Source organism: Cydia strobilella, chromosome 2 (genome assembly GCF_947568885.1).
Source record: "Cydia strobilella chromosome 2, ilCydStro3.1, whole genome shotgun sequence".
NCBI lineage: Eukaryota > Metazoa > Arthropoda > Insecta > Lepidoptera > Tortricidae > Cydia > Cydia strobilella.
Window position 1 is genome coordinate 29,221,658 of NC_086042.1, and position 15,745 is coordinate 29,237,402.

The 15,745-nt window shown below is 40.5% G+C and overlaps 2 protein-coding genes across 2 annotated transcripts in view; both read right to left on the reverse strand.

The window, feature by feature from the left end:
• Positions 1–988: 988 nt before the first annotated feature.
• LOC134754845 (glucose dehydrogenase [FAD, quinone]-like) lies at positions 989–3,366 on the reverse strand. Its single transcript, XM_063691289.1, has 3 exons — positions 3,206–3,366; positions 2,647–2,761; positions 989–2,328 (listed from the first exon to the last, which is right to left on the reverse strand). The coding sequence occupies exons 1-3, from the start codon at positions 3,358–3,360 to the stop codon at positions 994–996; spliced, it is 1,605 nt and encodes a 534-aa protein (XP_063547359.1). The 5' UTR covers positions 3,361–3,366; the 3' UTR covers positions 989–993.
• Positions 3,367–3,375: 9 nt separating this feature from the next.
• The window catches only part of LOC134755304 (glucose dehydrogenase [FAD, quinone]-like), a 28,894-nt gene continuing 16,524 nt past the window's right edge, over positions 3,376–15,745 (reverse strand). Inside the window, exons 7-11 of the mRNA XM_063691788.1 lie at positions 14,337–15,641; positions 10,914–11,049; positions 9,881–9,963; positions 3,590–3,715; positions 3,376–3,525 (exon numbers count right to left, since the gene is read on the reverse strand). Coding sequence (XP_063547858.1) covers positions 3,376–3,525; positions 3,590–3,715; positions 9,881–9,963; positions 10,914–11,049; positions 14,337–15,641 — 1,800 coding nt within the window. The remainder of the gene's footprint in view (positions 3,526–3,589; positions 3,716–9,880; positions 9,964–10,913; positions 11,050–14,336; positions 15,642–15,745) is intronic.

Here is a 15,745-nt window from a genome sequence, read left to right on the forward strand (position 1 = left end):
TTGTATTTGTTATAATTTAGTTTTACTTTTTTGCATTAATTATTTTTCTTAAGAGTGAAATTATATATACCTAGTGAGATAAATAAATCATATCATATCATATATTTTGAAAACGGAGGTGAAACTGTTAAAAACGACATCTCAATCAAAGACCAATGGTAAAAAAAGACCAGCCAAGAGCAAGTCGGACTCGGGCACGAAGGGTTCCGTACCATTACGCGAAAAACGGCAAACAAATCACGTTTGTTGTATGAGAGCCCCCACTTAAATATTTATAGGTATATTATTCTGTTTTTAGTATTTGTTGTTATAGCGGCAACAGAATTATATCATCTGTGAAAATTTCAACTGTCTAGCTATCACGGTTCATGAGATACAGCCTTGTGACAGACATACGGACATTGGAGTCTTAGTAATATTGAGTACGGAACAGCGAATATACCACATAAAAGCAAATCAGTAAAGATATTAGGTACAACAGCCAACACGTTTCCAGTTTATATACTTATTTTTTTTTATCCGCCAAAATTAAATTTCCGCCCTGCAGATGCCGAGACTTTATTTATTTAAATTCACATTGAATTGATTTTGCGCCTTATGATAAACCATATAGAGTAGTAAATAAAATAAAATTTTACATCTGACTTAATGACATCTGGTTTTATTCGGTATAATTTTACAAAACGCGTATCTCGACAAAGCAATAATTATAAAAAAAAAAAAAATTAGATTATTAACATTTAGATACGTCATGTATGTATAATATGAACAGACAAGGAAAGCAAGAATAAATGTATTGTTTCTCTTTCTTCTTTCCATGGAACGCTTTCACAGTTTCTGTTCCTCAAAGGAGGCCAGTGGTTAATACAAAACGAAAATTGCTATTTAAAAAAAAACATGACGGGTCACTGACCTGTCCCAGTAAAGTGAGGTAGTGTGCGTGAAGAATCTGAAAATTTCCCCATCGCTACCGTCGCCTGTAAAGTATCTATTTCAATACTCATTCCGCTTATAGTTATGTTTCCAATCTTCCAAAATAAAAGCTACTCCTCGTTCCCCAATCATAATCGACGGAGCATTCGTATTGCCTCTAATCACTTGCGGCATTATGGAGGCATCGATTACTCTTAGCCCTGATACACCATACACCCTCAACCTGGGGTCTACCACCGCTGTAGGATCGTCCGCTGGACCCATTTTACAAGACCCCACAGGATGGTAAGGACCTGACGTATAATACCTCGCCAAACACTTAAAGTACGTGTCAGTCCCCCAACAGAAGTGCTGGCATGCTGGCAGAGGGGTTCTAACGAAGTGAGCACCTCTGGATCTAAAAGCATAACTACTTTCCAAAGACAAAACCTCTTTCACACCCCTCACTAGCACTTCTACATCGCGCGGATCAGTCAAATAACCAGACCAAATCAATGGATGTCCGTAAGGATCAGTAGCGTTGAGAAGCAACCGACCTCTACTCTTCGGAACAAGGTTCATGACTCTAGGAATAACTCCATCATAGAACGCAGTCGGAAAGATAGTTAAACCATCATAAACAGTCGGTTCTCTTATATATTCTTCCCAGTTTACGCTGTCTACCTGTACTTGGATGTCGGGAGCCGGCAAGCCGGATTGTGTTACATAAAAAGACACACTGTTGACTGGACCATTTCCAGACAGGGGGCCTTTTTTGACTTTCATTTCCTTGTAGTCATAGACATTCTGAATAAGCTCATCCTGGTTGACAGTAGTAGCGGTATCATTTGGCAATGCTACGATAATACCGTTAAAAGTAACGTGATCATGAAGATTTTCCCCGACTGGTAAATCCGCAATCACTGGTATATGCAGATCTTCTAAATGCTCTCTAGGTCCGATTCCAGAAAGCATTAGTAGTTGTGGAGAATTTATAGATCCGCCACTCACTATGACTTCTTTAGTCGCATAGGCTGTGTATATCTGACCGTCTTTTATGTATTGAACACCTGAAGCTCTTTTATTTTCATCAAAAAATATTTTGATAACTTCTGCTTCTGTTCTGATACTTAGGTTATGCCTCTTATATCTGATGGGCCTGATGAATTCCCTGTTGGTGGAAGCTCTCTGACCCTCCTCAGAGATGGCTTGAGCCTGCATGGTTCCGTATTGAATGGCGGCGTTGTAGTCATTCAGCGGCAGCCCCCTCTCGGCGAAGGCCTCGGTTATCATAATGGAAGGGTCGTCCACGTAGGGGAATCGGGATACGGCCTGTTCTCCTTTGACGCCGTGGTATATTCGATTTAGCCCTTCTATATTCAGGTTCCTTTCAGATTTCTTGAAATATGGTAATACCTGAGTAACAGAAAAAAAATGCCATAATTCAAGGGGTAAGTGAAATCATTTTTTGTATCCTCACTTGATAATGAAATCTTAAGAGTCAATTTAACTTACTTCAAATAGAATTATAATGCAGATGATAAACAATACAGTCGACCACAACTAAGTGTGTTTTTTGGCAGAAACAGATGATAAGTTCTCTTAAAGTATCCTGAATCATCTACGCAATACTGATGAACAGATTTGTGTGGGCAATGATGTCATGCACGATATTTTTTAACAAAATAGTATGTGTTTGTAATTTGTAAACAAGTTGTGTGTGTGTGTTCTAACCTCTTCGTAACTCCATCCTGTGTTCCCGCGCCGCGCCCAGCCGTCGTAGTCCAGTCTGTTCCCGCGGATGTACACGAACGAGTTAATGGAGCTCGAGCCGCCCATCATTTTACCCCTGAAACAGATACCAGTATGTTAGTCGTTTTTAATAGTCGTCCAGAATTATAATCTACAGTGCGTTCTAAAAGGGTATTTTATAACCCATCCAGTTTTCCAGCATCCAGCTGGAGCATGATCCTAGCAAGGGAATCGGAGGGATGGAAATCATGTAAAGAGTAAATGTGAATGGGAAAGGAAAGAAGAAAATCGACTGAAAAACCAACTGACTTGGTTGGGCACATCTTTTCCTGGAAGGCGGTTCATGACTGTTCACCGAAGTTATCTAGGAATCTTGACTAGCTTATAGGAGAAGTATGAGATAGAAACCTCGGCCAGGTAGGGGTCTTGTACTGCCAATCGATGTTGGAATTCAGGAGCGCTGTTGAGAGCGCCGGCGCCGATGTTATCTTATGTTCTTCTGTCTCGTTCTATAGTAACACAAGAGTATGAGAAGTCTGACCTCGGCCATCTGCACTGTTGGTTCTCAAAGGCCAGGCAGGCTACGGAGTTGGGCATGGTCATGTACTGCCAGGCTATGTTGTAGTTGAGGAGCGCTGTTGAGAGCGCCAGCACCGATGTGATATCAGGTTCTTCTGTCTCGTTCTGTAGTAACATAAGAGTATGAGAGGGCTAACCTCGGCCATATCTGCACTGTTGGTTCTCGGAGGCCAGGCAGGCTACGGAGTTGGGCATGGTCATGTACTGCCAGGCTATGTTGTAGTTGAGAAGCACTGTTGAGAGCGCCAGCACCGATGTGATATCAGGTTCTTCTGTCTCGTTCTGTAGTAACAGAAGAGTATGAGAGGGCTAACCTCGGCCATCTGCACTGATGGTTCTCGGAGGCCAAGCAGGCGACGGGGCTGGGCATGGTCTTGTACTGCCAATCGATGTTGGAATTCAACAGTGCTGTGGACAGCCCTGGCACCGATGTTATATCAGGTTCTTCTGGACCAGCTTCTAGGAGTAGCACCTGAATGTATGGGAAAAACTTACAATCGTTATATTTTAATCAAATTATATTAACCCTTAACCACCTACGTGCGGTCTCTCAGACTATTCATTTTATAAAATTGGTAATCATTCAAGGCCAGCACTTACCTCGGGCAACCTTTCCCCGGGGCCCCCTTCAGTGCAGGCCATGCCATCGACGCGTTCAGATAACACATATCTGAACTTAGATTTTGTAACTAAAAATGGCCGTCAGCGGTCTGTGAGACCGCGCATGGGCGCTATTATATCCCTCAAACTGTATAAATGGTACTTATTTTTTTAAACACCTTTCAGCTACGTTAAAATACATATTTCAGGTCCCATAACATGTAGCGGTCTCTGAGACCTCAGGTAGATGACACAATGATTTAGTTCGTTATAAGTAATATAAATACCTAAATGTAAAAAAGTAAACTGGGCAGTCAAGTGTAAAAATATGGATGCAGTCATCATACTCAAAAATATGTCCCATAGCTTAAGAGCTATGGGACAAAAAGTAACTAAGTTAAAAATATAAAAATAAAATAAAACTATGAAAACGGATTATACCGCGATTATTGAATTTATAATTATTATATTTATTATATTTTAGTTCGTTATAAGTAATATAAATACCTAAATGTAAAAAAGTAAACTGGGCAGTCAAGTGTAAAAATATGGATGCAGTCATCATACTCAAAAATATGTCCCATAGCTTAAGAGCTATGGGACAAAAAGTAACTAAGTTAAAAATATAAAAATAAAATAAAACTATGAAAACGGATCCCCATCCCGACGTTTCGAACCCTTTACAGCGTTCGTGGTCAACGTCGGGATGTATTATAAATTCAATATACGCGATATAATCCGTTTTCGTAGTTTTATTTCATGAGTAACTATCGCGGTAACCGAAGACAATATAATATAAAAAATATATAAAACTTTTTGTACTGAGAGTACTGACACTAACTGAAATAGCATGGCATGTTCGTACGTTTCCGTGAAAATAAGGTGGTAAAGTACTACCATAGAGTAACTTATACTAGAGCGGTACTGTCATAGTAAATTTTGTAACCCCAGTAAATTCACTGCCATCTGTCGACACACTTTAAAACTAAAAATGAAGATTTATAAAAATACGATAGAATGTATTTAAATATAGATAAATGATTTTTTTAATTTGCATTAATTATTTTTATGATTTTGACCAATGTTCTTTCACTGATATGCGTTAAAATTGTTAAATAACAAACGAAACCGTCAACGCCATCTATACGACTGTAGGCCAAAACTAGTAGCGCCCTCTGAACGAGAATCAAATTTTCTTGATTTTCTAGGCACGTTTTTTCCTTAGACTGTATCCATCTATTACGGAGTTATATCTATCTTTGGTACTACTTACATCTGTATAACTATATGGCAGTCATGTCACATTTCACTTTCTCGAGTCAAATTGGGTTTCCGACGCTCAGTTGTTTCAAGCTATGTCAGGTAAGTTGTTGTTGTTTAAAGCTATGTGTACCAAACCTTGTAGATACCTAGATACATACAGTAATTATGTATTTTCTATCCGTTACACATAACAAGGTTGCGGTAATGAGCGAGCAAACTAGGTTGCGAGAAAATGGCTGTTCTGTTCATTATAGTTATTTATGTTTCGGAACTAATACAGGGTTATTTATTTATTTATTTATTGTTACATACAAAATTTGTACAGCGTTACAGTAAAACTAATGTACTATACAAATTAATGAAAAAGATTAAAGGTATATACAAGAAATGACAGACAACAAAACAATTTCAAGTGACAACCAGAGTTTCACAGTATGCCAGACATGTGCGACATATATATATATTAGCCCAGGATGATTTTGTTAACCTGTATATGAAACTAGAGTTTTGAATGATTCACGGTTAATATCGGGAGCTCATGAATAATACAAAAGGTAATCACAGTGTATATCCCGGTCAATGTAAGTCTAGTGTATATGAAACTGTTTATGGGTTCCGTAGTCGAAGCAAGGAACCCTTACGGTGCGTCTTACGTAAGTGTTAAGTGTAAGTATGTGTCCTACGTGGGCGATCTCGTTGCGAACGCGAATGCCGTGGGCCAGCCGCGCCGCGCCGCGTCACTTCGCTTCGCTTTCGCGAGTTGTTCGCTTACGTAAGACGCCGCGTAAGTAAGTATATCTTTCATCTAAATCGGTTTGTCGGTGTAAGCGTGAAAATGTAACAGATACTTTGGCTCGTCCAACAGGTCTCCATCGCCATACAGCGGGGTAACGCTGCTAGTGTTATGGGGACCTTTGGACCCGGCATGGCTCAGAACGGATTTTAGTTTCTAGTTTTTTTTTTTTTTGATACTTTGGCATTTATATAATTTCACATAATAAATGACAGAAATATACTTTTTTAACAATTAATATTTACTATAATTTACCAAAAAATATGAAAAGATTACATTCTTATAAGTAAAATCACCTATATATAGGTACTCCTTGATGATTTTTTTTTAAATGGGCAAGAACAAAAATTAATAATCCCTCTACGGAACCATTTAAGAAACAAATATTAATTAGATACTCTTGACCAATTATTTCGTGTGATTATGCGTGCGTTGAATTCACAAGGTGTTAACACTAATTAAGATTTCGACTGGTAATTTTGTACTATGTATGGTATTCTTTTTATTGAGTTATTACTGATTAAGGCTTCTACACACCTTTCAACGAATAGCATGCGATTTTAGGTATGCTGGCTTAGAAGGAGCAACGAATTAAATCGATCGATGAAAAAAAAGCGAAAAAGGATTATAGAAGAATGAAAGTGTTAGTAAAGGAATTAGTAGACAGAAAGAAAGACGAACAGAAAGATAAAATGGAAGAAAGGCTCTCTCAAGATTTCCAAACAAATATAAAGTTTTTCTGGAAGTCCGTTCGTTTAGCCAGGGGTAACACCCAGAATTCTGAGCTAAAGTCAATAAAAGACAAGAATGGAAGATTAGTGAATGAGGAAGAATGCATCTTAGAAAGATGGAAAGAGTATTTTGAAAGTTTGTTTGATAAAGAGAAGGCAAGCACGTCAATTTTGGAGTTGAATGAAAGCATTGAAAACGTGTCGGAGAACGAAGATAGTATTAGCATGGATGAAATTGTGAAAGCGTTGAAAGGAATGAAATCAGGGAAGGCTGCAGGGTATGATAGAGTTTCTGTCGAGATGCTGAAAGCTGGACAAGGCATTGTAGCAAGTCAGTTGTACCGCCTTTTCAATATGTGCTTCAGAACCGGTCAAGTGCCCAGGGACTGGTGCAAGGCCGTCATTGTACCTCTTTACAAAGGAAAGGGATCACAACTGGATTGCAAAAACTACAGAGGCATTAGCTTACTCAGCGTCGTCGGCAAATTGTATGCAAAGATATTGATTGAGAGAGTAGTGAAAGAAACCGATGAAAAAGTATGGGATGCACAAGCGGGATTCCGAAAGGGTATGGGATGTACGGATCAAGTCTTTTCCTTGCGATGCATAGCCGAAAAGTATGTGGCCAAAGGTCAGAAGGTCTATTGCGCTTTCGTGGATTTGGAAAAGGCTTATGACAGAGTGGTGAGGAATGAACTTTGGTCGGTACTGTCGGTGTATGGATTGAGCGGCCGTCTCATTCAGGCACTGAAATCGCTCTATGAGGATTCCAGTGCTTGTGTGAGAGTAAACGGGTTGTACACTGAGTGGTTTAGCATCGAAAAGGGTGTTAGGCAGGGATGTGTAGCGTCACCGTGGCTGTTTAATCTGTTCATGGACAGTAGTTTGCATGATTTGAGAAATGATGAGTGTGGGCTGAGAATGAGTGGGTTACCCGTCAAATGTCTTCTTTACGCTGATGACCTGGTATTGCTAGCGTCATCGGGTGAAGAGTTGCAGGAGATGGTAACTAGAATGCATGGATCTTTTGAAAGGAAAGGAATGAAAATAAATGTAAGTAAGACGAAAGTTATGGTATTTGAAAAGGAGGAATATATGACAAACTGTGAAATTTTGATTGGTCAAGAAAGAGTAGAACAAGTGAAAGAGTTTGTGTATCTGGGAACATTATTCACTAGGGACGGTAAGCATGATAAAGATATTGAAAGGAGAGTGAGTGCTGGAAATCGCGTGAATGGGGCACTTAACGCTTTTATGAGCAGCCAGAAGGTGTCGCAAAAGGCACGGTTGGCTGTGCATAGAGGGGTGCTGGTGCCTACACTTATGTATGGTAGCGAAAGTTGGGTATGGCAGAAGAGGCATCAAAGCCAAGTCAATGCAGTGGAAATGAGAGCGTTGAGAAGTGTATGTGGGGTGAGATTACAAGATAGAATTAGGAACAGTGTGATAAGGGAAAAGTGTGGACTGAGCGAAGATGTAGTGACAAAAATTGAGAAAGGTATGTTGAGATGGTTTGGACACTTGGAAAGAATGAGTGAAAGGAGGCTAACAAAGAGAGTATATAAGGGAGAGGTAGAAACGGGAGTTGGAAGGGGCAGACCTCGGCGGACTTTCTCTGATCAGATCGGGGAAATCCTGAAGAAAGGCCAGGTCAAGAGCACCCTAAACCGGCGAGCGTGTATGAGGAATGTTATGAAAGTGAAGGAAGCGAAAGAGGTATGTCAGGATCGTAGCAAGTGGAAATCCGTGGTCTCTGCCTACCCCTCCGGGAAATAGGCGTGATTATATGTATGTATGTATGTATGTATGAAATGCCGCAATGCAAAGCAAATCGCATGCGATTATCGGTGACGTTAGAAGAGGGTAATAATTGGCAATATTTCAATCAAAAAGATCATAATGAGGGCTAACGCGTATGAATTCGCCGGTAGGGGCGCTAGTGTAGATGGTGGTCTTTTCCATAGTTCGAAATGTCAAATGTCACTTGTCACTTCAATGACTGACAGCTGTTCTTTAGTCTTTTGGACCACCATCAACAGAGGCGCCAACTGGTGAGCAAAAAAACGATAGCCCTCTCATTATCATGAGATTATGGAAGATCAGCGCTGACGCCAGCAACATGCTGAGATGGGGCCATTTCGTGACCCGTTTGGGTCGCGGGCTGGCCCGAGGAGGACGCTCCAAGTGGGCTGGTTAAGCCCGCTTGTGATGCGCCGAAGGTGGACCGTCGAGGAAGAGGAGTGTCGGTATTGCGGTAAGCCGTTCTCCCTATCTTCGGCGGCCGAGGTGGGATCGCAGGGGAAGAGGAGTGATGGTATTTCGATGCGCCACTCTCCCTATCCCCTGCGAACTTGGCGGGGCCGTTCCGCTGTAGCGGCGTTGGTGGGGCTGCAGAACAAGAGGAGTGTCGGTGTTACGTTGTGCCGTTCTCCCTGTCCTCTGCAGCCGAGTTGTGGTTTTGCGGCAGAACCATAGACCTGATCTGTCGCCGGGCGCCGGGGAAATTCCTGGCGCCCGTGGCTTCCTTGTGGCGCGCTCGGGGGGGTCCGCTACAATACAGAATGGAAGCCGAGGAGGAAGGCGTGTCTTACCATCTGGCGCGCCTAGCGTGAAGGGCCTTCGGGCATCCGCGAAGGAGCCACGCTCGTGGGCGGCTGCCGCCGGTGGGGTCGCAGATGACAAGCGCAAGCGTTCCTGTAACCCCACCAATAGGGCGGCGAGGCGGCATATGGGGGTTTTTTTTTAGTGGGTACACCGTGGGCCTCATTAGCCTAGACGGGAGTCCCACATAACCACTCGGGTCACCCCCCGCACCCGGGTGGTATGCGTAATGCATTTTTCCCTCCTAACAAAAAAAAAAGGTTAGAACTGCGACCCTTACAGAAACGAAATGCTACTAGAAAAGTGGGTGGTTTTACCTCCTTTTCTACATTATTAGGCAAAAGATGCTGTCTTTTTCATTTCATTGTCTGGAATCTAAGAGTGCACCATCAACAATAAGTGAACTTTCAGCGGCATCCCCCATTGAAGTCGGTTTTTTTTTCTTAAAAATTATTCTGGCAGTTGTTCGTTTTTGTAAGAGCTCGCAGTTTTAACCTAACCTAACCTACTTTTAGGCATCCGTTCGTTTTGTATGAGGTCGCAGTTCTAACCTAACCTGATTTACTTTTCTGGCAGCTGTTCTTTTTTGTAGGGGGTTACAATTCTAACCTAACCTACTTTTCTGGCAGCTATTCGTTCTCGTACCTACCCTCCACTCTTTGATTGCGCTGAGCCTATTCGCGACCACGCATCCCGCTGCGCCAGCTCCTACCACGATAAAATCGTAGGTTTCTGAAACGAGAAAAAAAAATCTTAATGTGACTAGATAAAGAACTATGTTTTAAATGTCATTAGATTATACAGTTTATGTAAATCTATAGAAAATTCACTTTGAAGTTGTCCTTGAATTTTTAAACACTCCAAATGTTATCGAGCTCCGCTAAGAATCGAATTTAAGCTGTTGTGAGACATGCTAACATTAAATAATTTCACGTTTTAAAGTCACTTGTAGGCAACACAACGTCGTCGTGAACGCTGCTCGCACTATTAGTGCTTGAGAAAGGAGACCTAGGCTCTCCGAAACATGTCGAGCGAGTGACTAAAACAAGTGAGTCTAAACCGTGAAATAATTTAATGTCCGCTAAAAATTTTTTTTAAACAAAACTTCCGAGAGACACTGGCATAAACTGGTAACTCACGTATAAGTCGAAGAATGCTCGACATTTTTCACTCCATAACGAGGAGCTTCAACGATAACGCACGCGTGACACGCGTCAGAAAGAAACAACGGGTTGCACTCCGGGAGTGCCTGCAGAAGTGAAAACTTGAATATTGTATTTTACCACATAAATGATAGTACTTTTATACTGATAATTAAAGCAATTCGTGCAAAATTATTCCCTAATCATTCCACACACACACACAACAATACAATTTGTACACAAACATAACAATTTATATTAAGATAAAAAAAATTACACTTCAGAACTATAACAATTTGTTAAACATTAAAAAGTTTAAAATCTCTCAGAAAAATTAACTTCCATCCATAATTTCGATCAGGTCACGTGTTCGTCTTATGAATTTTCAATCAGTCGGTCACGTGACTCCAAATCTATCGCGAGTTAATTTTTTCCAGCTTTTTCCCCATCACAAAAAGTGCACAGCGCCGCTAAAGAAGTTTTCACTTCAAAAATCTGCAACACATTAGTCGTATTAGTACACCATAAAATAAAGCCTACCTCCATCATTTGGGGCAGGTGCATGGTCCGGTGCTGAACCAAACAACTTCACCAACAGGTCGAGGTACATCAACGCAAAAGGGGTACACGCGGTGAGATTCGTGTACGCCGGGCACAACTCGTACAAGTTAGGCGGCTGCCACACATTCACCATCGTTCTAGAAGTATGAAAATATGTGACGTTTTCAATCAAAAGGTACCACATTGTCGCTTACCATAAGGACGAAAATTGCTTGTATCTTCATACGAAAATCCTGTCATAGCGTCCTTATGGCAAGCGACAATGTGGTACATTTTGCTTGAAAACGACACATATTTAAAAGTAATTTGTGACGTTTTTCAGGATAGGAGTACGGTCTGCATCAAAGTAACGAATCAGACTACGGGTCTATTGTTTCCCATAAAGTTTCAAGTCATAATAGTTTGTCCACATTTTCGTTAGTCATAATTTGGTTTTTCTCAGAAGCGCGTAACTTTTCAGGATTGCCATAAAACAAACCTAACCTAACCTAACCTATCTATAGGATAACCCGAGGAAAATCCTGAAAAGTTAACAGTTTCAGAATTATGACTAATGATAATATGACAATCTACATTATGACTTTCAATAATTATGTCAAACAAAGGGACCCCCCAGTGTAGGCCAGTCCAAGGGACGCATTTATGCGTTAGAGGGAGCAAGTGATATTGCTATCTCATTCCACCGCATAGCTGCGTCCCTTAGACTACGCTGTGCCATGGAGCCATTAAAGGTTTTTTTTTCACCAAATAAACAATTTCAACTAATATTTCGATTGTATTTCTATTGAAATTATAATCATAATATTTATTAATAATATAAATTACATGTCACATTTTATACAGTGTATAAAGATTATATTTAAGTATGAATTTTCGCTACATAATGTAGGTTGTATTTAATCTCTTACATCTACCTAAGTTCCTAATTTAAAGAACTCTTTATGGTCGTATTACCTGGATATGTCAGCGGGAGGAGTGTTTTTAGGCGCGTGCGCAGCCGCGACAGCGCATAAACTGTAGTAACGCTAAGCAGGATTCACTATTAAAGGAACGGGTAACCTTGCTACTTAATAATCATAATACTTAGGTCATTCTGAAAGTTCCTAAAATCCCTAAAACTGTAGTATATATGAAATAAAACTATGAAAACGGATTATATCGCGTATTGTTCAGATATTTCTGAGCATCTTGGCCTCTCGGATATATTTGAAGGCGACTGTTTGACAAGCTTTGCTTAGTTTAGGGCTAGGGGCTAGGTCGGTCTGAGTAAAATTGTCCCCAAATATTTATTTAGACATAGACATAGACATTTATTCATAATATTTAAAAAAAAACATGTCAATCATTATTCAGTTCGTATACTTATAACATTAAAATTTAATTAAATATAAGGATTAAATAATTCAATTAACACATTATTAAATTCCATCATAAAATTAAACACATTATTAAATTACATACATTATTTAATTCCATTTATTACTAGCTTTTGCCCGCGACTTCATCTGCGTGGACTAAGTAACCGCAGCTAGAGCAGAATAGCGCCTGGATAAAAGTCTAATAGCAATCATTCAATTTCAACATATGCATATGCTTAATTGTTTACACAAATTATCAGGCACTTCATTAATTATCTCAATTCCAGCCCGCTTTCATTTTCAGGATAAAAACTATCCTATGTCCTTCTCGGGGACTCAAACAATCTCTATGCCAAATTTCAACTAAATCGGTTCAGCGGTTTAAGCGTGAAGAGGTAACACACAGGCAGACAGACAGACTTTCGCATTTATAATATTAGTATTGACACCTGTAGGTGACACTACATATCTGTGGATTTTCTTTTTATGTTATCCTTGTGAGACTGTGAGTGTCACATCGTCATAGGCCCGCAGGCAAAATGCTACTAATTGATAACTGTTACTTTGTTAGGTACTGATGTATATCTTACTTTGCGGAATTCCATGGTAGGTAATTGCTAGAAAAATATTTCTATGTCATTCCAACCTGTTGCTCAATTAGTGTAGGATATAATGGTATCTTTAATAATGGTCATTTAAAGCAATACAGACATAATAAATAAACCAATTAAGGAAAAAAAAGGATGTACTTAGACAAAACATATTTCAGAATAAGCTAGATTCACTAATTAACAAATGTAAAATTAGCTATTTAGATGGTAACATTTAAATAATTAAAGAAACACATGATAGGTACATTATTTTATGTGCGTACCTATTCGTGAGTGTATGTATGTATGTATGTGTGTGTGTGTGTGTGTGTGTGTGTGTGTGTGTGTGTGTGTGTGTGTGTGTGTGTGTGTGTGTGTGTGTGTGTGTGTGTGTGTGTGTGTGTGTGTGTGTGTGTGTGTGTGTGTGTGTGTGTGTGTGTGTACCACATACTGGACATACTCTTAGATTACACAGGAATTTCATATGAAGATATGATCAAAAGTGCTTGATGATGCTTACATAACAAATGATCAAATATAAAACCTTAAATTTACGTCAATGGCGCTTCCGCAATTATTAACGCCATCAACAATAAGGTCCCTTTTCATAGATAATGCCACAGAATAACTAATAGTACTACCGTACAGAAAATTCACTCCTTCACAAAAGCCAGATTTAGGTACAAAATTATACCTACACTCGCCGCCTGCAAGCAAAATTGAAACTTATAACCGCGCACGAACCGTGAATCTTCTTTGCGCGCCGCAGTTTTATGACCGAGCTGCGAGTGTCGGCACGGGGTTGTCACTTGGCAAGTTTTTGTACCTATACCTACTGATTTATTATTTTTAAGATAAATATGTAGGAATTACAAACGTAAACATAAAATTTTTAGCCGGAGATAGTATGTCTGATTCTCACGGAAGTAGGTATGCCACAGAAGTACTTATTCCTTTGAAAATATGTCGGTCAATATAGTCCGGAATTAAAAAAAAAATGTTTTTTCTGCTTCCTTGTTCTTCCGTTTATTCAGACATCCGTAAACAGAACATTATCTTTTATACAGATTAGATCGCGATTTAGGTTTCGAAGCCATTGCGTATTTTCAATTTTGCGCGAGCGGCAGCCCACTGCCATACACCTGCCCGGGCGGTGCGCCGGCCAAATATACCTAAACTGCGCAGTGACACCCCCCTGATAATGCCACAACTTTTATTTCTTTCTTTTATGATTTGCTATCATACATGCCGACTATAATTATGCGTTTTTTTGCCAAACAGTCGGCGGTTACAAAAGACGCCAATTGTCAGCTTTCCCGACTAGTCGGTACTTAACATCCCGGGCGATGATGATGATAATGACCTTCATGATGATGATGCTCATGATGATAATGATGATTGTGATGATCTTCATGATCATCCTCATCATCATTAAAAGGTTTATAACCAGGTACCCATTCTTCCAACACGAAAGCCACTCCTCGCTCTCCAATCATAATTGACGCAGCATTCGTGTTACCCCGAACTACTTGTGGCATAATAGACGCGTCAATCACTCGCAACCGCGACACCCCATACACCCTAAGTCTGGGGTCAATAACCGCCGTAGGATCGTCCGAGGGACCCATCTTACAAGTCCCCACAGGATGATAAGCACTAGTCGTATAAGACCTCGCCAAACACTCGAAGTACTCGTCTGTACCCCAGGTAAAGTGCCTGCACGCCGGCAGAGGAGTCCTAACAAAGTAAGCACCTCTAGATTTAAAAGCTTTGGTGTTTTCTATATCCAGACACTGTCTTACTCCTTTAATTAATAATTCCAAATCGGCCGGATCACTATAATAACCAGACCATATCAAAGGGTGACCATGAGGATCACTCGCGTTAAGGAGTAATCTACCTCTGCTTTTTGGAACATTGTTCATAACCCTGGGCATGAGTCCATTATAAAACGCTGACGGGAAGATAGTCACATCATTCGCGGCAGCAGGTTCTCTTATGTATTCTTGCCAGAGAATATTGTTTGGTTGCATTTGCATATCTGGAGCCGGCAAGTTAGGGTTAGTCAGCCACATAGATAAACTGTTTGTCGGACCGTTGCCTGACAATGGACCTCTTTTCACTTTCATCTGCTTATATTGAATTGTATCTTCAACAATCGTTTGCTGGCTGACGGTGGTAGCGGTTTTATTTGGCAACGCGACAACAAGAGCGTTGAAAGTTACGTGATCATGAAGATTTTCCCCGACCGGTAAATCGGCAATCACTGGTATACGCAGATCTTCTAAATGCTCTCTGGGTCCGATTCCAGAAAGCATCAATAGTTGAGGAGAATTAATAACTCCACCGCTGACTATGACTTCTTTAGTTGCATAAGCTGTGTATGCCTGACCGTTTTTGATGTATTTTACACCAGTAGCTCTCTTATTTTCATCAAAAAGTATTCTGATAACATAGGCTTCTGTTCTAATGGTTAGGTTACGCCTCTTAAATCTGATAGGCCTGATGTACGCCCAGTTGGTGGAAGCCTTCTGGCCCTCCTTGGAGGTGGCTTGGCTTTGCTCTGTTCCGAACTGAATGCCATCGTTGACGTCGCTCAGCGGCACCCCTCTCTCGATGAAGGCTTCTGTGACCATGATGGAGGGATCGTCTACGTAGGGGAACCGGGATACAGGCTGCGGCCCGTTGACGCCGTGGTATTTTCGATCAAGCGCTTCTATATTCAAGTTGTTTTCGGCTTTCTTGAAAAATGGTAATACCTGGGGAGCAGAAATAATAGTACATCATTAATTAAGGGCGGTAAGAATGGGTTTACTCACTTTTGTAGGATCTTTGTTATTCCTAACCGTTGTAACATATAAAT

Excerpts from the sequence above, each read along its gene's own strand:
- LOC134754845 (XM_063691289.1), bottom strand. The coding sequence starts at position 3,360 with ATGTTACTACAGAACGAGACAGAAGAACCTGATATCACATCGGTGCTG. Across the intron at positions 2,762-3,205 it reads CAACAGTGCAGATGGCCGAG|GGGTAAAATGATGGGCGGCT; the intron begins GTCAGACTTCTC and ends TATCTGTTTCAG. Across the intron at positions 2,329-2,646 it reads CAGGATGGAGTTACGAAGAG|GTATTACCATATTTCAAGAA; the intron begins GTTAGAACACAC and ends TCTGTTACTCAG.